Source organism: Heterocephalus glaber, unplaced genomic scaffold, assembly GCF_053883595.1.
Source record: "Heterocephalus glaber isolate CG9 unplaced genomic scaffold, H.glaber_assembly_v1.0 deba00001457, whole genome shotgun sequence".
NCBI classification, from domain to species: Eukaryota; Metazoa; Chordata; class Mammalia; order Rodentia; family Bathyergidae; genus Heterocephalus; species Heterocephalus glaber.
In genome coordinates this window covers 13761611-13781947 of record NW_028258305.1, presented here as the reverse complement: position 1 = coordinate 13781947, position 20337 = coordinate 13761611, and the positions used below count along the sequence as shown (strand labels likewise).

The 20337-nt window shown below is 37.2% G+C and overlaps 1 protein-coding gene across 11 annotated transcripts in view; it reads right to left on the bottom strand.

Annotated features, from left to right (window-relative positions):
• The window catches only part of Clhc1 (clathrin heavy chain linker domain containing 1), a 65150-nt gene that overhangs the window by 19817 nt on the left and 24996 nt on the right, over window positions 1-20337 (bottom strand). For 9 of the 11 annotated variants that reach the window (XM_087216367.1, XM_087216370.1, XM_087216373.1 and 6 more), the window contains 6 exons: window positions 18621-18754; window positions 14994-15195; window positions 14766-14878; window positions 14090-14183; window positions 9946-10052; window positions 1070-1244 (listed from right to left, as the gene is read on the bottom strand). In XM_087216367.1, the coding sequence (XP_087072493.1) occupies window positions 1070-1244; window positions 9946-10052; window positions 14090-14183; window positions 14766-14878; window positions 14994-15195; window positions 18621-18754 (825 nt within the window). The remainder of the gene's footprint in view (window positions 1-1069; window positions 1245-9945; window positions 10053-14089; window positions 14184-14765; window positions 14879-14993; window positions 15196-18620; window positions 18755-20337) is intronic. The other 2 variants (XM_004867275.3, XM_087216376.1) reach the window with 1 other exon arrangement.

The window sequence follows — 20337 nt, the reverse complement described above, 5'->3', positions numbered from 1 at the left end:
TGTAAAACCCAAATTACCGACCTAGGACCAATTGTAGTAACAGAAGCTCTGATTTTTCCCACTAACCCTTCTCTTATGAGTTTCCCAAGAATTATGATCACAGAACCTGGAGAAGTTGAGCCTGGATGGAATGAACTTAATATGAAAAACAAACAGAACTATGTTGTGCAAATGACTGACTGGGATAGATGCCACTTACATGCCCCATCCAAACCCTCTGTAGTGGGCCAGTGTACCCTTTACAGCTGCTCTGGGTGTTGGCTGCCAGTGGTTCATAGGTAACTCCCCATATTACTCTTGGCTGATGGAAGATACCTTGCCCCTGGGAATCTATGGGCTCCCACCTCCTCTAGGTAGCCCACAGCCCTTGGCAGTCTGATAAAGAAAGATAAAAGCCCAGTCCCTTGCCTAAATGGAGAACAGCTCTGTAGTATGGTTTACGCTCCACAGCTATCCTTTATAAATTAGGCCAAGCAGACTTTGTCTGAGGGCACAATGTCACTTCCCTATACTGTGTCACTCAATCCTCAGTAGGTATTTCCTGAGAAGCTCTCCCTTTATCAATCCTGTGCACCAAAATTCCTGTCTCGCTTTGGTTCTAGGAACCCAATCTATAAGAGCTAGCACAAATCTGCCAATCTGTGTTGAAACTGAGCTCCAAGAAGCCACCTCCTGTCTATTCTTGTTGGTTTATGTGTTCTAAATGTTACCCTGGTCCGTGTTCTTCCAGCTTATATATCCCACAGCCTGTCTGGAACCAGGTTCCTATCTTTCCCTCCCAAGCAGTGTGATACTGATGTTCCTTCTCCATCCTCATTGTCCAACTTCCATCCTCCAAGAATTCATCAAAAATCATTTTGTGAACTACTGTGAATCAACTCTTGTTCCGGTCTCAATGTGACTGGTCCTCATTACTCCATGAACCCTTAGTAAATACTTTCTAACTAATTAATTGCCATAAGGTCCTAAAATACAAGCTTAAATAAGGTATTGATAAGAAAACTGTTATATTTTTGAGAACTGTATTAACCAGATATGAAAACGGAGTTAAAAGATGAATTTTGCTTACTTTTCTTGGGTGACCCAGTTGATAACTAAATCAAACCTTTTTTCAGACAGTCCACATTTGATTCCTTCCAAAGTTAGATATGCATCAACAGGATATCTAAAAGCATGACTTGTGCTAAATATAGCCTCAAAAAATAAGAGTAATGGAAGAGGCTTTCCTCTTATTTTCCCAACAGCTACAAAAGAAGAAAAGTTTTGAGTCAGATACCTTAAGAAATAGTTTGGTTTTTCTAATTTCAGATTACTATTTTCATCTCTTTGTATTTTCTAAAACTTTAACATATGTATTGATTAAACTTCATACTTTGGATAATAATTAAACAGCATTATCCATCCCATGTGAAGATGGAGGTAGATATTAAAGTAATTTGTCTATAAACCAAGAGATGCCAAAAATTGCTAACAGACAACAGTAGCTAGGAGAGCTTCCTGAGAGCCTGCAGGAGGTAACAAACCCTTTGATGCCTTGATTTCAGACTTCTGGCTTCCAGAACTATGAAAAAATAAATGTATTGTGGCTGGGAATTTAGCTCAGTGGTTCTGCTGCCTGCTTTGCAAGTGGAAGGTCCCGAGTTTGGTCCCCGGTACCAATCAATCAATCAGTTTTCTAAATCATAGGACTGTCCCATTAATAATGCAAATCTGCCATGATCAGAGAAAACCTATGACTTCAAAACGAAAGATGCAGTTGCAAATACACTAAGGATAAAATTCCTCAGGCAAACTATATTGCTCTATGACCACTCAAATTAAACAAATATAAAACTAGACATTCAGAGCAACATATTTATTCAGACACACCCTGTGTAGAACAGACTATGTCCTGCTGCGAGTTACTCCATGCTACATAGAAGCATAGCTTTCAGGCTGTGCTTTGCCCCCAGTGACTCCATTTCATAACAGCAGTTTGCTCCATTTTGAGTGCAAGTGCTGAGGCAGAATAACTTGACAGCTTGTCTGTGCAGACAGATGGCCACCAGATGTTGGACACATCAGGCTTATTTTTAAAACACAAAACAAAACAAAACCAAATGCCTTCCACCTACACAGCACAATCATAAGAGATAAAGTGATATATAAATTAATCATAATAATAAAAAATACCACCTGTAAACTTATCAGATTAAATCGGAGGAACATGGATACATGACATATAAAAATTATATCAAGAAAAACAAGCCCAGAATCATATAAAAAAGGGGCATCCAACATTGGGGCACAGTGGCAACACATGCTGACCTGTCATCTCATCAGACCACATAGTGAATGCATCCTGAGATCAACAGGAGACAAACTCCAGTTCTTCTGTCCTTCAGTTTCAGCTTACCTTGATCCCCCTTCTTGATCCAATGCACTCAAAGTGCTTGCTGTCTAGACTTGGGCTTTGAACCAACTCTGCAATTTCATTTCTTTTCTTTTCTTTTCTCTTTTCTCTTTTCTTTCTTTCTTTCTTTCTTTCTTTCTTTCTTTCTTTCTTTCTTTCTTTCTTTCTTCCTTCCTTCCTTTCTCTTTTCTTCCTCTCTCTGTCTCTCTCTCTCTTTTTCTTTTTTTTGGTACCAGGGATTGAACTCTGGACCTTGCACTTACCAGGCAGGTGTGACACCACTGAGCTACATTCCCAGCCCAACTCTGCAATTTCAACAAGCCCATACTTCAAAAAAGCTCTGCCTGGTCTGTAATCTTAATTGGCCATCTATGGTGACTTTTCAGATCTCTGGGGTTTCTGCCTTTGCTTTTAGTTCTGCCTCTTGAAATCCTGCAGCTGTTGTTAACCCTTTCTTAGATGTTCTGCAACCTGTATATTACTGTGCAAAGTGTGATGTGTAACTTGGGTGCCACAGTATTAGCAACTAAGATTATAATAAAAGAACCTATAATTTCTGGGCATGGTGGCTCACACCTGTAATCTCACCACTCAAGAGGCTGATAAAGGAGGATCCAATGGGAGTTTGAGGCCAGCCTGGGCTACATAGTGAGTTCAAGGCCAGCCTGAACTACATAGTAAGACCCCATCTCAAAAAACTCATCAGCCAATCAAACAAACAACGATTGACTGGCTCATTGGCTATAGAGTGAAATCTTGAGTACTCAGCCAGACAAAGACAATAAAATTGATATAGCTTATGAATGTATTATTATTCAATAAAGTCTGACATTGTGGAAAGACACAAATGTGTCCAATATATGTTAATGGCTAGGCCTCTCATGACACACTCTAACTTTGAAAATAATTCAGTGAGAATGACAAACTGGAATCTTGACTTTTATATGTAGGCTTAGCCAATGACCAAATGGGGTATTTCAATCTCATATTAGCATGACTAAAAAATCTGCATGACTACAACTCATTTTTAAATTTAATTTGTATATGCAACCAATGAATTTGAGTTCTTAACTCATCAAATTATTTTTCTTTCGTGAACCAAAAATATCCCATTTCCCAGATTTTTATTTAATGTCCCTTTTCAGGGAAGATCTAACACAAGTACTTTTCAAGATCTTTAATGAAACTGAAACTGGGATGCAGTACTCCCAAAGTCATTCCTGGAAGCTAGCATTACTACTCAGATTCCAAAACCAGACAAAGGTCCAACCAAAAAAGAGAACTATAGGTCAATATCTTTAATGAATATAGTTGCGAAAATCCTCAACAAGATACTGGCAAACAAAATGCAACCAATCATGTAAAAGAATGAAATTGGACTCCTACGCCTCATACCATATACAAAAATTAACTCAAAGTAAATCATAGATCTAAATACATAAAACTCTTGGAAGAAAATGAAGGGGGCAGATCTTTGTGACCTTATGTCAGGCAGAGATTTCCTAACTAGAACACCAAAAGCACACTGATAAAAGATAAAACTGACATATTAGTCTGTTTTCTATTAGTATTATAATAAAATACCTAAGGCTGGATATTTTATAAAGAAAAGAAGTTCATGTATAGCTCACAGTTCTGGAGGTTCAAGAGCATGGGACCAGCTCAGCTATGGTGGTCTATGGCGATAACTTCATAGACAGCAGAAAAACACAAAGGCAGGAATACATGCAAGAGGGAAATATCACATGGTGAGACAAGAAGGCAGAGAGATGGGGAGAGGCCAGGCTGGTTCTTTAATATCAACCAATCATAAGAACAACTAACTCACTCTGTGAGATCAGTATCCATCCCTTCTGAGTGAGTATCCCAGTGACCTCGGAATCTCCCACTAGGCCTCACATCGAAAAGTCCACCCACCTCTTAATACTGCCACAGTGGGGACCAAACTTCCACCACATGAAACCTTAGGGAATACTCTTCAACTATATCTATACCATGGCAATTAGTAAGTTGGACTTCATCAAAATTAAAAACCATTTATTTATTTATTCATTCACTCATTCATTTATTGAGACAAGGTCTCTCTGTGTAGTTCAGATTGGCCTTGAACTCACTATGTAGCATAGGCTGGCCTTGAACTCATGGTGAGTCTCCTGCCTCAGCTTCCCAAGCACTATGATTACAGGCTGTGACACCATGCCTGGCCAAAACTTTTGATTTAAAAAAATTCCATCAAGAAAATAAAAAGCCTACAGACTGGAAGAAAATATTTGCAAAATCTGACAAGATATTTTTCTGAGACAAGCTCTCACTAGGTGGCCCAGGCTGGCTGCAAACTTAAAGATTTCCTGTTTCAGCTTCCAAAAGTTTATGATTATAGGCATGTACTACCACACCCAGCTGATACAGAATTTTTATCTAGAACAAATAAAGAACTCTTGCAATCCAGTAATAAAAACACAAACAATATAACTTAAAAACGAATAAAGAATAAACTTTTCTCCAAATACATATAAATGGTCAATAAGCACATAAAAAGATACTCAACACTGTTAGTCAATAGGGACATGAAAATCAAAAGCCTAATGAGAACCAGGCGTGGTGGCACACATCTGTAATCCCAGCACTGGGAAGGCTGAGGCAGGAGGATCGCCATAAATTTGAGGCCATCCTGGGCTACATAGTTAGTTCAAGGCCAACCTGGACTACATAAGGAGACCCTGTCTCAAAAACAAAAACAAGGAAAAAAAACACAAAAAACAAAAAAACAAGGGGCCAGGGATTTAGCTCAGTGGTTTTGCCGCCTGCTGCGCAAGCGCAAGGACCCGAGTTTGATCCCCGGTACTAAAAAACAACAACAACAACAAAAACAAAACAAAAAAACCAATAAAACTAGACAATAACAAGTATTGATAAGGATGCAAAAATATTGGAACCCTTATTATTTTTTTTTTTTGGTACTGGGGATCGAACTTGGGTCCTTGCGCTTGCACAGCAAGCGGCAAAACCACTGAGCTAAATCCCTGGCCCGGAACCCTTACACTTCTTTTCTTCCCTTCTCTCTTCCCTTCCCTTCCCTTCCCTCTTCCCTTCCCTTCCTCTGTGTTACTGGGGATTGAACCTAGGACTGAGCCATATCCCCCTTTTTAAAATTTTGAGACAAGGTCTCACTAAGTCACTAAACTGCCCTGTTTGGATTTGAACTTGCAATTCTCCTGCATCAGCCTCCTGGAGTACTAGGATTATAGGTGTGTACCACACCAAACTCCTTATACATTTCTGATGGGAATGGAAAATGGTACATCCAAATGTTTAGCATTTTCTAAATTGTTACACAGTGTTACCAAGAAAGCCAGCAATTTAACCCTAGGTATCTACTGAAGAGAATTAAAAATATATGCATATAAAAACTTGCACACAAATATTCATACAACCATTATTCATAATATCTAAAAAGTGGAGAAAAACCATCAACTGATGAATGGATAAACAAAATGTAGTATATCCATATAACAGAATGTTATCTGGCCATAAAAAGGAATGAACTACTGATACTTCTGCAACATAATGAACCTCAAAAACAATTATGCTAAGTGACAAAAGGCAGTCAAAAAAACTACATATTGTATGATCCTATTTACCTGAAAAGTTCAGAATAGACAAATTTGTATAACCAGCAAGTATTATTGGTGGTTGCTTAGGGATTGGAGAGAATCCAGGAACTAAGGAGTGAGGAATTAATGGGCATAAGGTACAATTAATGAGTATACTTTTAAAAATGATAAACATGTTCTAAAATTAGATTATGATGATAGATTTACATTTCTATAATTACAGTAAAATCACTGAATTTCGTAGTTTCCCTCATGAAGGCAATACATTATATTACTATCTTAAGGACAAAAGCCCACATAATCAATTCAATAAATCTAGAAAAAGTATTTCACAAATCTAATATCCATTCATGATCCAAGTCTCATCAACCATGGATACAAGGGAATTTCTCTAACCTCAGAAAGGACACCTATGAAAAACCTACAGTTAATATCATACTTAATAATGAATATCTAAATGCTTTATCCCTAAGATCAAGAACAAGACAGAGATATCCATTCTCACCTCTTCTATTTAAAACTGGAGGGAAAAAAATCTTCACCTGCTTTTCCTCAGACAAAGGTCTACTATCTCGAATCTATAAAGAACTTAAAAAAATCAGACCTCCCAAATTTAAAGACCCAATCCGAAAATGGGCATCTGAACTGAACAGACATTTCTCAGATAAAGAAGTAGAAATAGCAAATAAATACATGAAAAAATGTTCAACATCACTGGTCATTCGAGAGATGCAAATGAAAACAATGCTGAGATTCCACCTCACTCCAGAAAGAATGGCTGCTATCATGAAATCAACCAATGACAAATGCAGGTGGGGCTGTGGGGAAAGAGGAACCCTGCTCCACTGCTGGTGGGAGTGTAGACTGGTGCAACAACTGTGGAAATCAGTATGGAGATACCTCAAAGAACTAGGACTGGAAGTCCCATTTGACCCCGCTATTCCACTGCTGGGGAGCTTCCCCAAAGAATTAAAAGAATCATACCACAGTGATATATGTGCTCCCATGTTCATAGCAGCACAGTTTGTGATAGCTAAAACTTGGAAACAGACCAAATGCCCATCAATTGGGGACTGGATAAAGAAAATGTGTTTTTTTTATAAAATGGAGTACTACTCAGCCATAAAAAATGAGAAATTCGAGACATTTATAGCTAAGTGGATGCACACTGAGGCGATACTCTTAGGTGAAATAAAGAGGACACTCATGTGTAAATACCGAATAGTTTCTCTGGTGTGAGAAACTGAAAGTGTAAATAAGGACTAAATGTATAATAGGTAATGTGAAATAGGAAGAAAAGGGGCAAAGGGGAAGGAAGTGGGAGGGATAGGGGAAAGGACAGAAGGGAATGGGATTAATATGAGAAAATGGAAAAATAGGAACAAAATCTTTGTAAATAGGGAGGAATGGAGGGGTTGAAGGGAGGGCTGGGCAAGGGTGAAAAACAAGAACCAAGGGAGACTATGTAAAGGTGCAAATTTCCAATGATGAATGTCATTATATTGTATACCTAAAATGTACCAATGATTAGAATGAATAATCGATAATGCACAATTGGAAGAAAAGGTCCAAAGGGGTAGGGGTAGTGGGAGGGGCAGGGGAAAGGAAAGGAAGGAAAGGAAAAATGCTGAGAAATGGAAAAAATGGAAATAAAGTCTTTGTAAATAGGGAAGGGTGGAGGGCGTGAAGGGAGGGCTAGGAATGGGGAAAAAATAAGAACCAAGATGCATTATGTAAAAGTACAATTCCCAATGAAAAATGTAATTGTGTTGTATACCTAAAATGTACCAATAAAAGAATTTAACAACAACAACAAAAAAACTGGAGGGGCTGGGGATTTAGCTCAGTGGTGCTGCTGCCTGCCTCGCAACTGCAAAGTCCTGAGCTCAATCCCCAGTACCAAACAAAAACAAAAACAAGAACAAAAAGTGGAAGATCTGGACAGCCCAACAAAAAAAGAAAAAGAAATAGGAATCTAGACTGAAAAGTAGAACTGTCTCCACTGGTAGATGACATGATCATCCATATACAGCATTCTAAGAAAGTATCAGAATAAATTATTTTAGCAAATTCAAAAGATACAAGATCAGTATATAGAATTCAATGGTATTTCTTTCCTTTTGTTTTTTGGTTCCAGGGATTGAACTTAGGACCTTGAGCTTGCAAGGCAGGCACAGTGCCACTGAGCTAAATTCCCAGCACTGTATTTCTTTTTAAACTTAAAAAAAAAAACTGAATTCAAAGGGTGATCAAAGTATATGGTGAATGTTTAAATTTTTAAGTATTACAATAAAAGACACATTACCATTAATCTCCCTCAAAATACTATCCTCTTGCTTTAAACATACTTATCCTGTCATCCTTTTGGGGGGAGGGGACAGTTTTGAGGGTCTCTATGTAGTTCAGACTGGCCTCAACTCTTGGCAATCCTCCTGCCTCAGCCTCCAGATGCTACCACATCTGGCCAGTTATCCTACCACATCTGGCCAGTTATCCTACCATTCTTGCCACTTTTTGAAGCAGTTCTGAGGTCCCCCTGTGAGTTCAAGTTCAGCCTAGGCAACATAGAGAAACTCCCCATCTCAAAACACAAAACAAGAGTTGGGGACATAACTCAAGGTACAGCCCTTGCCTAGTGTGTACAAGGACCTGGGTTCAACCTCCACCACTGCAATAATAATGATGATGATGATAAATTAAATAAATGAATAAATATATTATCCTGAGACAACAGGATAGCTATAGGCCAAAACAAAACACCTTACCTTTGACCCATATATCACACCATATACAAAAATTAATTCAAAGTGGATTACAGGCCTAAATGTAAACTTAATACTATAACATTCTTATAAAAAAAAAGAAACCTTTTTGTGGATTTGGCATAGATTTCTTAGGTATGACACTACAATCATGATCCACAAAAGAAAAAATTTCACAAATTGTACATCAACAAAATTAAAAACTTCTACTCTTAGATAGACATTCCTGAGAGAATGAAAAAAGAAAATATTGGCAAATTGTAGCTGATAAAGGATTATATTCATTCCAGGGAATACTTTTCATCAATAAAAGAAATGAATTATTGATAGATCCATCAATATAAATTTCAAAATGTTCATGCTTAAGAGCAAGAAGTCGAAAAAGAATATCCTGGGCCGGGGATTTAGCTCAGTGGTGCTGCCATCTGCCTCACAAACACAAGGTCCCGAGTTTGATCCTCGGTACCAAAAAATAAAAAGAACATCCTAGTGTATGGCTGGAATTATATAAAATTATCGAAAGTGCAAACTAACCTATGGTGACTGAAAGTAAACTAGTGGTAACCTAGAGACTGGGAGAAGGAGAGGCTGTGAAGAGATGGGTAAGAAGAGTAGGAAGTAGCAGGAGGAGAAGAATTACTGAGGAGTATGAGGAACTTTTGAGTGATGATGTCATGGGATATATATACATATATATTACAAATTGTGTAAGTAGGTATGTACAGTCTATTGTGTATTTGTTAATTTACCACAAGAAAGTTGATTTCCAAAAGGATCTGGAGCAAATTTGACAAAACATTAACTTGTCTTTTTCTTTTTGATAGGGGCTCACTATGTGGTCCAGGCTGGACTTGAACTCACAATTCTACTCAGCCTCAGGAGTGCAGGGATTACAAGTGTGCATCACCACACGCCTGATATAACATTTATTAAATCTTGATAGTAAATTCATGAGTATAGACACCTTTCTCTGTGCTTTTCTATATACTCAAAATGTTTCGCCAATTTAATTTAGAAAATCTAATTAAATCTTGTCATGTTACAAATCAGGAATCAGTAAACGGCAGAAAAAGGACTAGATCCTAGATTGTTAGCCTCTCAGTTAATATTCTTTCCATTCTATCAAGTGGGAAAAAGTATAATTTATAATATATAAGCTTCAAAGAGAAAGACTTACCTTTAAATTTGTTCATTATATTCATGTTTCGAAGAATTCTTCTAGGACTATTTGCTGCAAAACAAGCTGCCTTTTCATATTCACCAAGTGAGATTAATTCATTGAACCTATAACCATTGCATTTTATAATGCATTATAATGGTACACACAAAAAAGAAAACTGATTAGAAATATTTAGTACAAACTAAAATAGTGGCATAATATAGAAACAAAAAGCAATTCTAATAAACTACAACTAGATTTCATGCTGTAAGATGTTCATTCAAATCTTTAATATTCTGGGGAGGGGTTGTTTTGTCTTAGTGTATACTCTCATCTTCCAGCTGACTTTGAACCTCTTATTCTTATACTTTATTCCTAGAGTAGAACTTAAAGAAAGTCACAGAGAATGGAAAGTAAGAACTTGAAGTCAATTTACAATGAGCTCAGAATTTGTTCTATATTATCTCAAGATGAAAAGGGTTATCAGGGAAAAAAAGGCAATCTGCTTAGAAGATCATCCTAGAAGAAATATTAACTGAATGTAAAGTCAGCCAAAGTACAGGTCAAGAGGTTTCCTAAGTAGCCTATGTTGCTCACAGGCCATAAAACTTGTCAGAGATAGTAGGGATTTGGGGCACAAAGAAAGGCACAAACACCAAGAACCACTGGATTGAATTCATCCCTAAGGTAGATACCATTCCACTGACTGATCATACCCAGCAAGAAAGGTGGGGGCAGGGGGCTGGGGATTTAGCTCAGTGGTTCTGCCACCTGCCTCACAAGCACAAGGTACCAAGTTTGATCCCTGGTAGCCCCCCGCCAAAAAGGTGGGGTAGGATCCAACATTCCTATAGCAAAAAGTAGGCATGGAAACAAAATAGGTCCTCATTATGACTCACTATTCCCCACTCACATCTGATGGATTCCAATACCACAGGCCCTGAGAAGAAACCAAGCACACAGGAATTTTTTAGCCTTGTTTCTCTTTTTCTTTGTTTTTTTTTGGGGGGGGGCATATTTCTGTTTTTCCTATTTTTTGCTCTTTTCTTTATTTTATTTTATTTTTCGGTAATGGGGATCGAATTCAGAACCTTTATTCTTTTTTATTTTCCTTTTCTTATTCTCATTTGTCTCTTTCTATTACTTTTACCTAATCCTATTAACTCTTTTATTCTTTAGTTGAATTGTCTCTTTTCACTCCTCATCTTCCTTTCTTTCTTTTTCAAATATTACTTCTTTCATTTTCCTTTTCCCCATCCCCTCCATTTTTATTATTACTACTATTAAGCTTCTATTAATTTTTAGCTATTTGGTTGACTCTATGCTATTATTAATGAATTCTTGCCTATTGTTAATGGTGGTATAGTGGTTACTTTTAGTAGCTATTTACTGTATGTCAATATTTGGTTTGTCTTTGTGTCTATTATTGCAGATCTCTTCTACATTGTTAAGGATGGTATAGTGGTAGGTTTGTTGGTTCTTATTGTTTCAATGATGCCAAACACAAGGTAAGCCCAGATAGGGTTGTCAACCCCAGGGTGATACAATGGAGTAGCCCTAATTTCTCAAACTTTAAAGGCCAAGAGAGTTTAGAGTGAAATTTTTCATGCCCCAAAAGAAAACAACTATCAACCTAGACTTTTATATCCTGCAAAATCAGCCTTCAAAATTGAGAAATAAAGAAATAAAGACAAAACAGAGAAATAAAGACTTTCCATGAAAAAGAAATCATGAAGAAATACATGACCACTAAACTAGCATTGAAGAAAATACCATAAACAGAGAAATCTTAAATAGAGACAGGGAGGCCACCAGCAACAAAGAGCCAAAGAAAAGTATGCATCTAGCTGGAAGAGTAGTTATACAAACAGAAAAAAAATAGAAGAAGCAGCATTGGCAAAATAATGCAATAATAATAATAATAATAATAGTGATGATGTAATAATCCCAATTCAATAAACACCTTACCATAGTAACTGTCAATATCAATGGTCTCAACTTCCCAGTCAAAAGACACAGACTGGCAGATTGAATTAAAAAACAAAATGCAACCGTATTTTTCCTACAGAAGATGCCACTCATCCAAAAAGAAGTACACAGACTAAAAGTGAAAGGATGGAAAATGATACACCATTCAAACAAAGCCTGGAAACAAGCAGGACTAGCTATCTTATTTTCAGACACAAAAAACTTCAAGCCAGAATTGCTCAGAAAAGATAAAGATGGACACCATATACTGGGAAAGGGAACAATTCCACAGGAGGATATAACAATTGTAAATATCTATGCATTGAATGTTGGCATACCCCACCTTATAAAAAACAAAAACTAAGGGACAGGGATGTAGCTCAGTGGTGCCACGACTGCCTTGCAAGTGCAAGGTGTGAGTTTGATCCCTAGTACCAAAAAAACAAAAAACAAAAAACAACATATTAAAACCTAGGACAAGGTCCCAAGTTCGATCCCTGGTACCAAAAAAGAAGCGTAAAATGTAGGAGACAATAAAAACAGTTCTACAAGGGTAGTTTATAGCTATAAGTACACACATAAAAAGGATAGCGTGATCACAAATAAATAATCTAGTAATGCATTTCAAGGTCTTACAAATAAGCCCAATCGGTCAGGGATTTAGCTCAGTGGTACCGCCGCTTGCCTCGAAAGCACAAGGTCCCAATTTCGATCCCCTGTACCCCCCCCAAAAAACCCCAAATAAGCCCAATCTGAAACTAATAGAGGAAAGAAATTAAAAAGATCAGAGTGAAATTAATGAAACTGAGAATAAAAGAAAATAGCTGGGGATCTGGGGATTTAGCTCAGTGGTTCTGCTGCCTGTCTCGAAAGCACAAGGCCCTGAGTTAGATTCCCAAGTTAGATCCCCGGTACCAAAAAAAAGAAAAAAAAAATAGCTGGGTGTGGTGGTGCACACCTGGAATCCCAGCACTCAGGAGGCTGAGATAGGAGGACTTCTGGGAGTTCAAGGTCAGCCAGGGATACATAGTGAGTTCAAGGCCAGCCTGAACTATATAGACACCCTGAGAGAGAGAGAGAGAGAGAGAGAGAGAGAGAGAGAGAGAGAGAGAGAGAGAGAGAATAATAAAAAATATAAAGGATCAATGGATCAAAGTTACTTTTGAATTTCTTTTTTTTTTTTTTTTTTTTGGTACCGGGAATCAAACTTGGGTCCTTGCGCTTGCAAGGCAGGCGGCAGAACCACTGAGCTAAATCCCTGGCCCAATCAAAATTATTTTTTTAAAGGATGGAAAAGGAATGTGGAGACATGGGGAGATAGGAGGGTAGGGAAAGGAGAAGTAAAAAAGATCAAGATACAATATGTACATGTACTAATTCCCCCATGATGAATGTGTTTACTATGTATTGCACACATATACTAGTAAAAAATTGAGAAAATAAGACTAGGAATATTACATAAGTTCATTAAATACTGGCTTTACAGCATGCAAATTAATTTTAAAGAATACAGTCAATCTTCTTTGTATCTCCATTAAATATTACACAAATTAAGTATTAGAAAGAAATAGGCCATATTAATATGTTATACAATGGAAATAATGAGAAAAAAGACAGAATTGGCAAGGATAATGTGAATCAAGAAAATATTCTCAAAAACATTTAATAACATCAAGTTGACAGGGAGTCCAATAAAGATACAAATAAAATTTATACCAACACTACAATCCTATCTCCTATGAAAAATCTCCTAGACTCTAGTATTTTTTCACAAAGAATCTATGAAAAAAACTAGTTTATTTTCTAATTGTTGGCTAGAATTTTAAAGATATAAAAGTTGACAACTAGCCAGGTGTGGTGGCACATTCCTGTAATCTCAGCACTTGGGAGCCTGGATCATTATGAGTGCAAAGCCAGCATGGGCTATATAACGAGTTCAAAGTCAGTCTGAACTACATAGTGAGACCCTGTCTCAAAAAGGTCTACAACTGACAACTATAGCTCATCAAGAGACAATGTCACACACTTGTAATCCCTACTACTCAGGAGGCTTGAGGCTGAGATTGGAAGATCTCAAATTGGAACATAGCTTCAAGAACATGGCAAGACCTCTGTCTCAAAAAAAAAAAAGACACCAAATAAACATAAATGTGGTCGTTTAAACATGGAAAATTGAAGCTTTTAAAATATTTGCCTTTCAATGTAGTACAGCACAATTTCAGCATCTTTTGCCCTGCTTGGATCATCTTCAAGCAGTTCTTCAACAATGCCTTGGTCACCTGTAAATACTGAAAGGATCACCATATTTGAGGTTACTTATCTATAGAAAATAATAAACACATTTTAATATCAACAATTATAGCTCTCATTTCAAAATACCAACCTCTTCCTAAACTAAGTGGCCTCCCTGTCACTTTCCTCTGTGCTTTTAGGCATTTCTCTTTGGCTCACCAAATCTGTTCTTTACCAATAATCTGACAGCTATGGAAGGAAGAAACCCAAAGAGTAACAGAGAACTAACAGTTTTCTTTAAACTCAATCTCAGGAAACTTCATTCTTTTAAGCTTTCTGGGGAACAATGTTTCCCACTGTTTGTGCTAATTAAAAAAATACAGACAAGCCAGGCATGGTGTCACATACCTGTAAGCCCAGGTAGTTTAGAGGCTAAGGCAGGAGGATCACAAGTTCAAGGCTAGTGTGGGTAATTTAGCAAGACCCTGCCACAAAATTTTTAAAAAGGAGAGGGAGTTGCGGGGATGTTGTTCATTGACAGAGTGCTTGCCTAGCATGTACAAGGCCCTGGTTTCAATCTCCAGCACTGGGGATAAATTACACAGATAGACAGATAGATAGATAGGCAGGCAGACTACCACTTGAACCTTTGGTTTTCTGAATTTGGTCCACGAAGTCTTGAAATGAGCTGCTCATATCAGATTTTACCCATGAAGTAAGTGCATGTGAAACAATCTGTAGTCTTTGATAACTACAAAAAAAAAAAAGCATCAACAACATATTGAGCCTAAAATCAAATGGTGGAATAGGAAAATAAACACAAATAAAACCATCAAACTTAAAAAGTATATAATCAACTTTCATACCGAAACTGTAATTCTTTGTTCAGACTTTCAGCTACATCTCGCCTTTTTAATAACACAATCATTTCCTTATCTAAATCAGCCTTCTTTTGAGCTGGTACATAGTTTATTGACATGGCTTGTTTAATTTCTGCATACTTATCTTCAAGATGTTTCATATATTTACTGAGAGCATCTAAATTGACAGATTCATGGAGAGTCATACCTATGGAAAAAAAGAAACAAATCAAACAGGTCCAGTGTGATAGTTAACTGTTGTGTCAGTTTTTTTTTTTATTAAATTCTTTTATTGGTACATTGTAGGTATACAACACAATTACATTTCTCATAGGGTGCCGCAGACCAGCTGCAGTCGATGCAAGGTAGGAAGGGGAGAGGTCTTGGGCCGGCGAGTGAGAAAAGAACCGTTGCAAGCAATGTTCAGGTTCCCTCTGAGAAGTCTCAGGGTCTGATTTATTTTTATATCTTTAAGCAGTAGCTAAGAGGCATTGGGCGGAATATGTTTACATTTTAGGTTGCCTTAGCAACATCTAGTGAGGTAAAGGTTATTTTTACTAAATAGTATGTTTCTCTAAGCTGATTCATTTCATTGAACATCATGAATACATTTCTTAAAATCACAATTGTCCCCTTATTTTTCCATACCTAGGTAGAACAGAATGGAACTTAATCAAAATCTCCAGAGGGTAACTTAATTAAAATCTCTACAGCGGGAGTACAAGCAAGATTTAATTAATTAAATGTCAAACTTGTGGTCACCAGCTAGCCCTTGAGAAACTGCACAACAGTTAATATAGTTTGCTATTAGCTCTCTACCTCTCTATACCTCTATTTATCTTAACTAACTGTCATTTGGGTTCCTAGTTCATGAGCAGGAGATATTTTCAGCCCTGTGAGAAATATTGAATAACTTGCCTCCTTAATGCATTTACCTGTCCCAACTTTCTCTCTATTTCTTATTTCCCACTATTTCTTACATCTAAAGTCTGTCCTTTCAACCTCTTCATAAGACCCCTTTAGTAATAAGAAGGTCAGCAATAAGAGGGGGGAGTTATAGTAGTGGGAAAACAGAGGGAGTTTCAGGAGAGGTTTCTTTAGAAGTGGATGTGGCAATAGAACTAAGAGAAACTGGAATTTGGAACTTTTGAGCCAGATCAGATTTCAATACATCACTGCCAATTTGCCTTATGGAGAGTTTGTTGTTAGTCACAAACACAATGACTCCTGTGACCAGAGTAACAATTTTAAACATTATGGCATGAAAAAAATAAAACATGAGGGTACGATGTGTTCCACCCTTCTTTTCCCCAAGCTGGAACTTTGTCAAGCAGCCTTGGAGGTCGGTTGGGCTTCGCCAATTGGGAATTGTACCTTTACATAATGCATCTTGGTTCTTATTTTTTCCCCATTCCTAGCCCTCCCTTCACACCCTCCACCCTTCCCTATTTACAAAGACTTTATTTCCATTTGTTGCGTCAGTTTAACTAAGAAATGCCTAGCTGATTGGCTTAGTGTAGTTCTGGGTGTGTCCAAATAATGGACTAACTGAGGAGGGAAGACCCATCCTGAGTGTGGGTGGCAACAACCAGTAGGTTTGTAGCCTGGTTAGAATAAATAAACAGAAGAAGGAAGTATCGCTTCTGTTTCTTCAGAAAAGATCAGGTCTTCACCATTGCCATTTGACGTCCCTCACCAGGCTTCCATCACAGACTCTCCAGCCTTCCAGTATAGACTCTACAGCCTTTCAGTGCAGACACTCTGGCTTCCTGATACAAAGTTGCACAGTAATCTACAGTGAGCTCCCAGTCTTTGACTTTTACATTCTTTCACACCTAATTCTGCAGGTGGCCACTGTAAGCCCACCTTGTAAATCCATATATATATATATATTATTTAATGTATCTTACATTAACTCTAGTCCTCTAGTGAACACTAACTGATACACCAAGCCACATGCATGATTCTTATGCTCAAACAGTATCTTAGAAAGACAGGTCAGAACTTGTTCCTTACTGAATGTTAAGTATAAAAGCACAAAATTAAAAATGGCTAGAAGTTTTAACATCATCAATGACAACTCAGAGAAGACTGACTGTTCCGAGAACAAAGCATCTGAAAAAAATTTAACGATCTCAGCAACATAGTTTGAAAACCCTTCAATATATCTTACTCAATAACATGAAGAGTCCTGCCTAACAAGTGAGGATTTCATCAACAGATTTTCCTCTAACCTAATCTCCCATTACTCTACTATAGCTAAGTCTTAGGATGATCAATTTATTTTTTTCTAACGCAAAATTTACAAACACCTGCCAAATCTCCAGTGATCTCTTCCTCTCTCTTTCCCCTGCCCTGTATTTATTATTTATAACACACACACACACACACACACACACACTCTCAAATGCTCAAATGCCTTCCTTTCTCATGTGGGTTGATTACTGACATTAAGCCATATCTCAAAATTTCCTCCTTCAGAAATGCCCCTGGATTAACCCTACTGGAGTTTAATCATTCTCTTACCCCGAATCTTCTCAACGTTTAGTCAATTTAGCAGTTTTTCTGCACTTTGTCATGTATCTTATTTTGAGTTTGCTAGTCACAATTTTATATTGAAAGTTAATCTAATCCCCTCTTCCACCAAATACAAGAGGGTCATTCAAACTCAGTTAAAATCCTTTAGGACAGAGTAGCTTCAAGGCATAATTTCTCCCATTAGACCAAATCTGGCTTCCTCAAATTTCCACTTATTGATTCTGCCTCTGCATAAACACTAACAAGTATCTTATCTTACCACCACTACCACTACCACCACCACCACCATCTGTACTGGGAAGCGAACCCAGGACTTTTGCAACTGAGCTACATCAACACCCTTCTTTTTTTGAGACAGGATCTTGCTAAGTAAATAAATTGCCCAGGCTACGTTTGAATTTGCAGTCGTCTGACCTCAGCCTTGCAGAGCACTAGGATTACAGACATGCACCACCACACTCGGCTTAACCAAGTATATTTAAATTTTGAATACCACTATCTATTCTCAAAGTCTTTATTTTTCCATGGTAAATATTTGCAACTCCTCTATGCATTCATCATACAAACTTCTTCAAAACCTGGATAAATCCCAGGATATACTCCAATTTCTTAAAATGTGGTAATACTATTATACTAAAGTTATGGAACCAGTGAATGCTAATATCAACATGAATCAATAATAGTCCCCAAAACTTAATGTACTACAGTTTTTCCACATTATACCTTGGTGTTCTCAATTTAGAGTGTATTAAAATAACTAGAACTCCATAAAACACTTAGACTCAATCACCTAATTTCTTACTTGGTTAAGTCTGCAGTGAAGTTCAATAATTTCCATTCTAACTGGTTCCCAAGTGATGCTGACGTTGATAAATAAACCATACTTAATTCAGCCAAACTGGAACTCATGTGATCTTTTAGGGTTGTTTAAAGTTTTCTGTTTCCCCTGTATCAAGCTAAAAACCCTGACTAATGTTGTTTGTACAACATACAACTGGATAGTGCTCATATAAAAGTACAATTACATTAATTTTAATAGGTAGTAAATGGAAATAATTAGGATTTCATGTAAACATTTGAAATGAGATACAGTACCTGGAATAGGTTTTGCAGGATTTTTGATGAAAGTACAGTATTTTACTTCTTTCACATCATACTCTGCCCTAAGCTGTTTCAGTTGATCTATTTGCAATTGAATCTTCAAGGAATTATTTTTAATAATCCTTATTCTGAAAAAACAGAAAGGCTTTCTGAATGTTCCTTTCAACTAACTTAATTTTTCAGTCATGAGATTTAAAATAAAACAGGTTAAGTCATTATTTTGGTTAATTATTTTGAATCATATAAAGTAGGTAGAAGTTTAGGAAATAATGTCCTGAAAAAGTTAACTTTATAAATATGAAACTATTTTCTTTCAGAGCATCAGTAAAATCTAATACTATGATTATTAATCCTGTAGGAAATTAATAAGTGTTAAACATAATCTGACTTCAAAATACATCTATTCCTTTTGTAATTTAAAAACTGTTTTTGTAAATACTTGTATTAGTTTTCTGTGGCTATTATAACAATCAATACAAACTCAGTGACTTAAAAATAATAGAAATTATTGCCTCACTGTCCTGGAGGGCAGAAATACAAAATCAGTATCACCAGACCAAAGTAATATTGTAAAGGCTGTGCTTCCTCTGGAAGCTCTAGGAGAAAATCTGTTCCTTGCCTCTGTCAGCCTCTGAGGGCTGCAAAATTCTGTGGCTACAAAACTTCAATCTTTTTCTCCACAGTCACACTGTCTTCTATCCCTGTGTCAAAGATCCCTCTGCCTCCCTCTTATAAAGGTACTCATGACTGGGTCTAGGGCCCATCTGTTTAATTTCTATATGTCAAAAGCCTTAATTCAGTCTTATGTGCAAAGACTGTTTTTCAAATTAAGTTAAAAATTACAGCTTATAGGGATTAGAACCTGGTATCTTTGAGGATCTTTATTCATCCAAATGCAGTAATGTTGATCCTAGAACTAGAGGAAGGATATCACTTCTCTGAGGTAAAATTAAGTTCATTCAGAAGAGAATCTTAAAAATCTAAAATTAATATCAATTCCTTCCTTCAGTCATTTGTTTATTCCTTTCTTCCCCCTTTCTACTTGCTTTCTTGTTTTATTTGTTCATTTATTTATTTGTTTGTATTTGAGACAGGGTCTTGGTATGTTGCCTAGACTGGCCTTGAACTCGTAAGCCTCCCTCAGCCTCTCGAGTAGCTGTAATTACAGGAGTGTGCCACTGTGCCTGGCTCAAAACTTTGTTTTACAGATTATTTGAAATGTTCATCCTAGCTTTACTGGCATAAAGGAGAAATAGATTAAAATAAATTAGGAAGGCCAGGGACTTAGCTCAGTGGTTCCGCCGCCTGCCTCGCAAGCATGAGGACCCAAGATTGATCCCCGGTACCAAAAAATAAATTAGGAAATAACAAATTAAAATAAATTACATACTGTTACAGAAAAATAATTCATGACACTTGTTAAAACAAGGTAAAGATGACTACTGAAGCAAGAGGGGCCATGGCAACAGATGCAATGGGGTTTTGCACTGGGGGAGAAAGATTAGGCTCAACTCTAAATACAGCTTTGCCAAGTGGGAATCTGTAGTCAAGAAGGAGGGGGTGGAAAATTACTAAGAGGAAACACTGGAAGGAGAGACTCCAGATAAACTCACCTACCACTGGCTTCCCTAGATGGCAGCCCAAATGGATAGTCAACATGTGGTGTCAGACACTGAAGATGACCAAATATCAAGAGGTGGGAGTTCTGTCT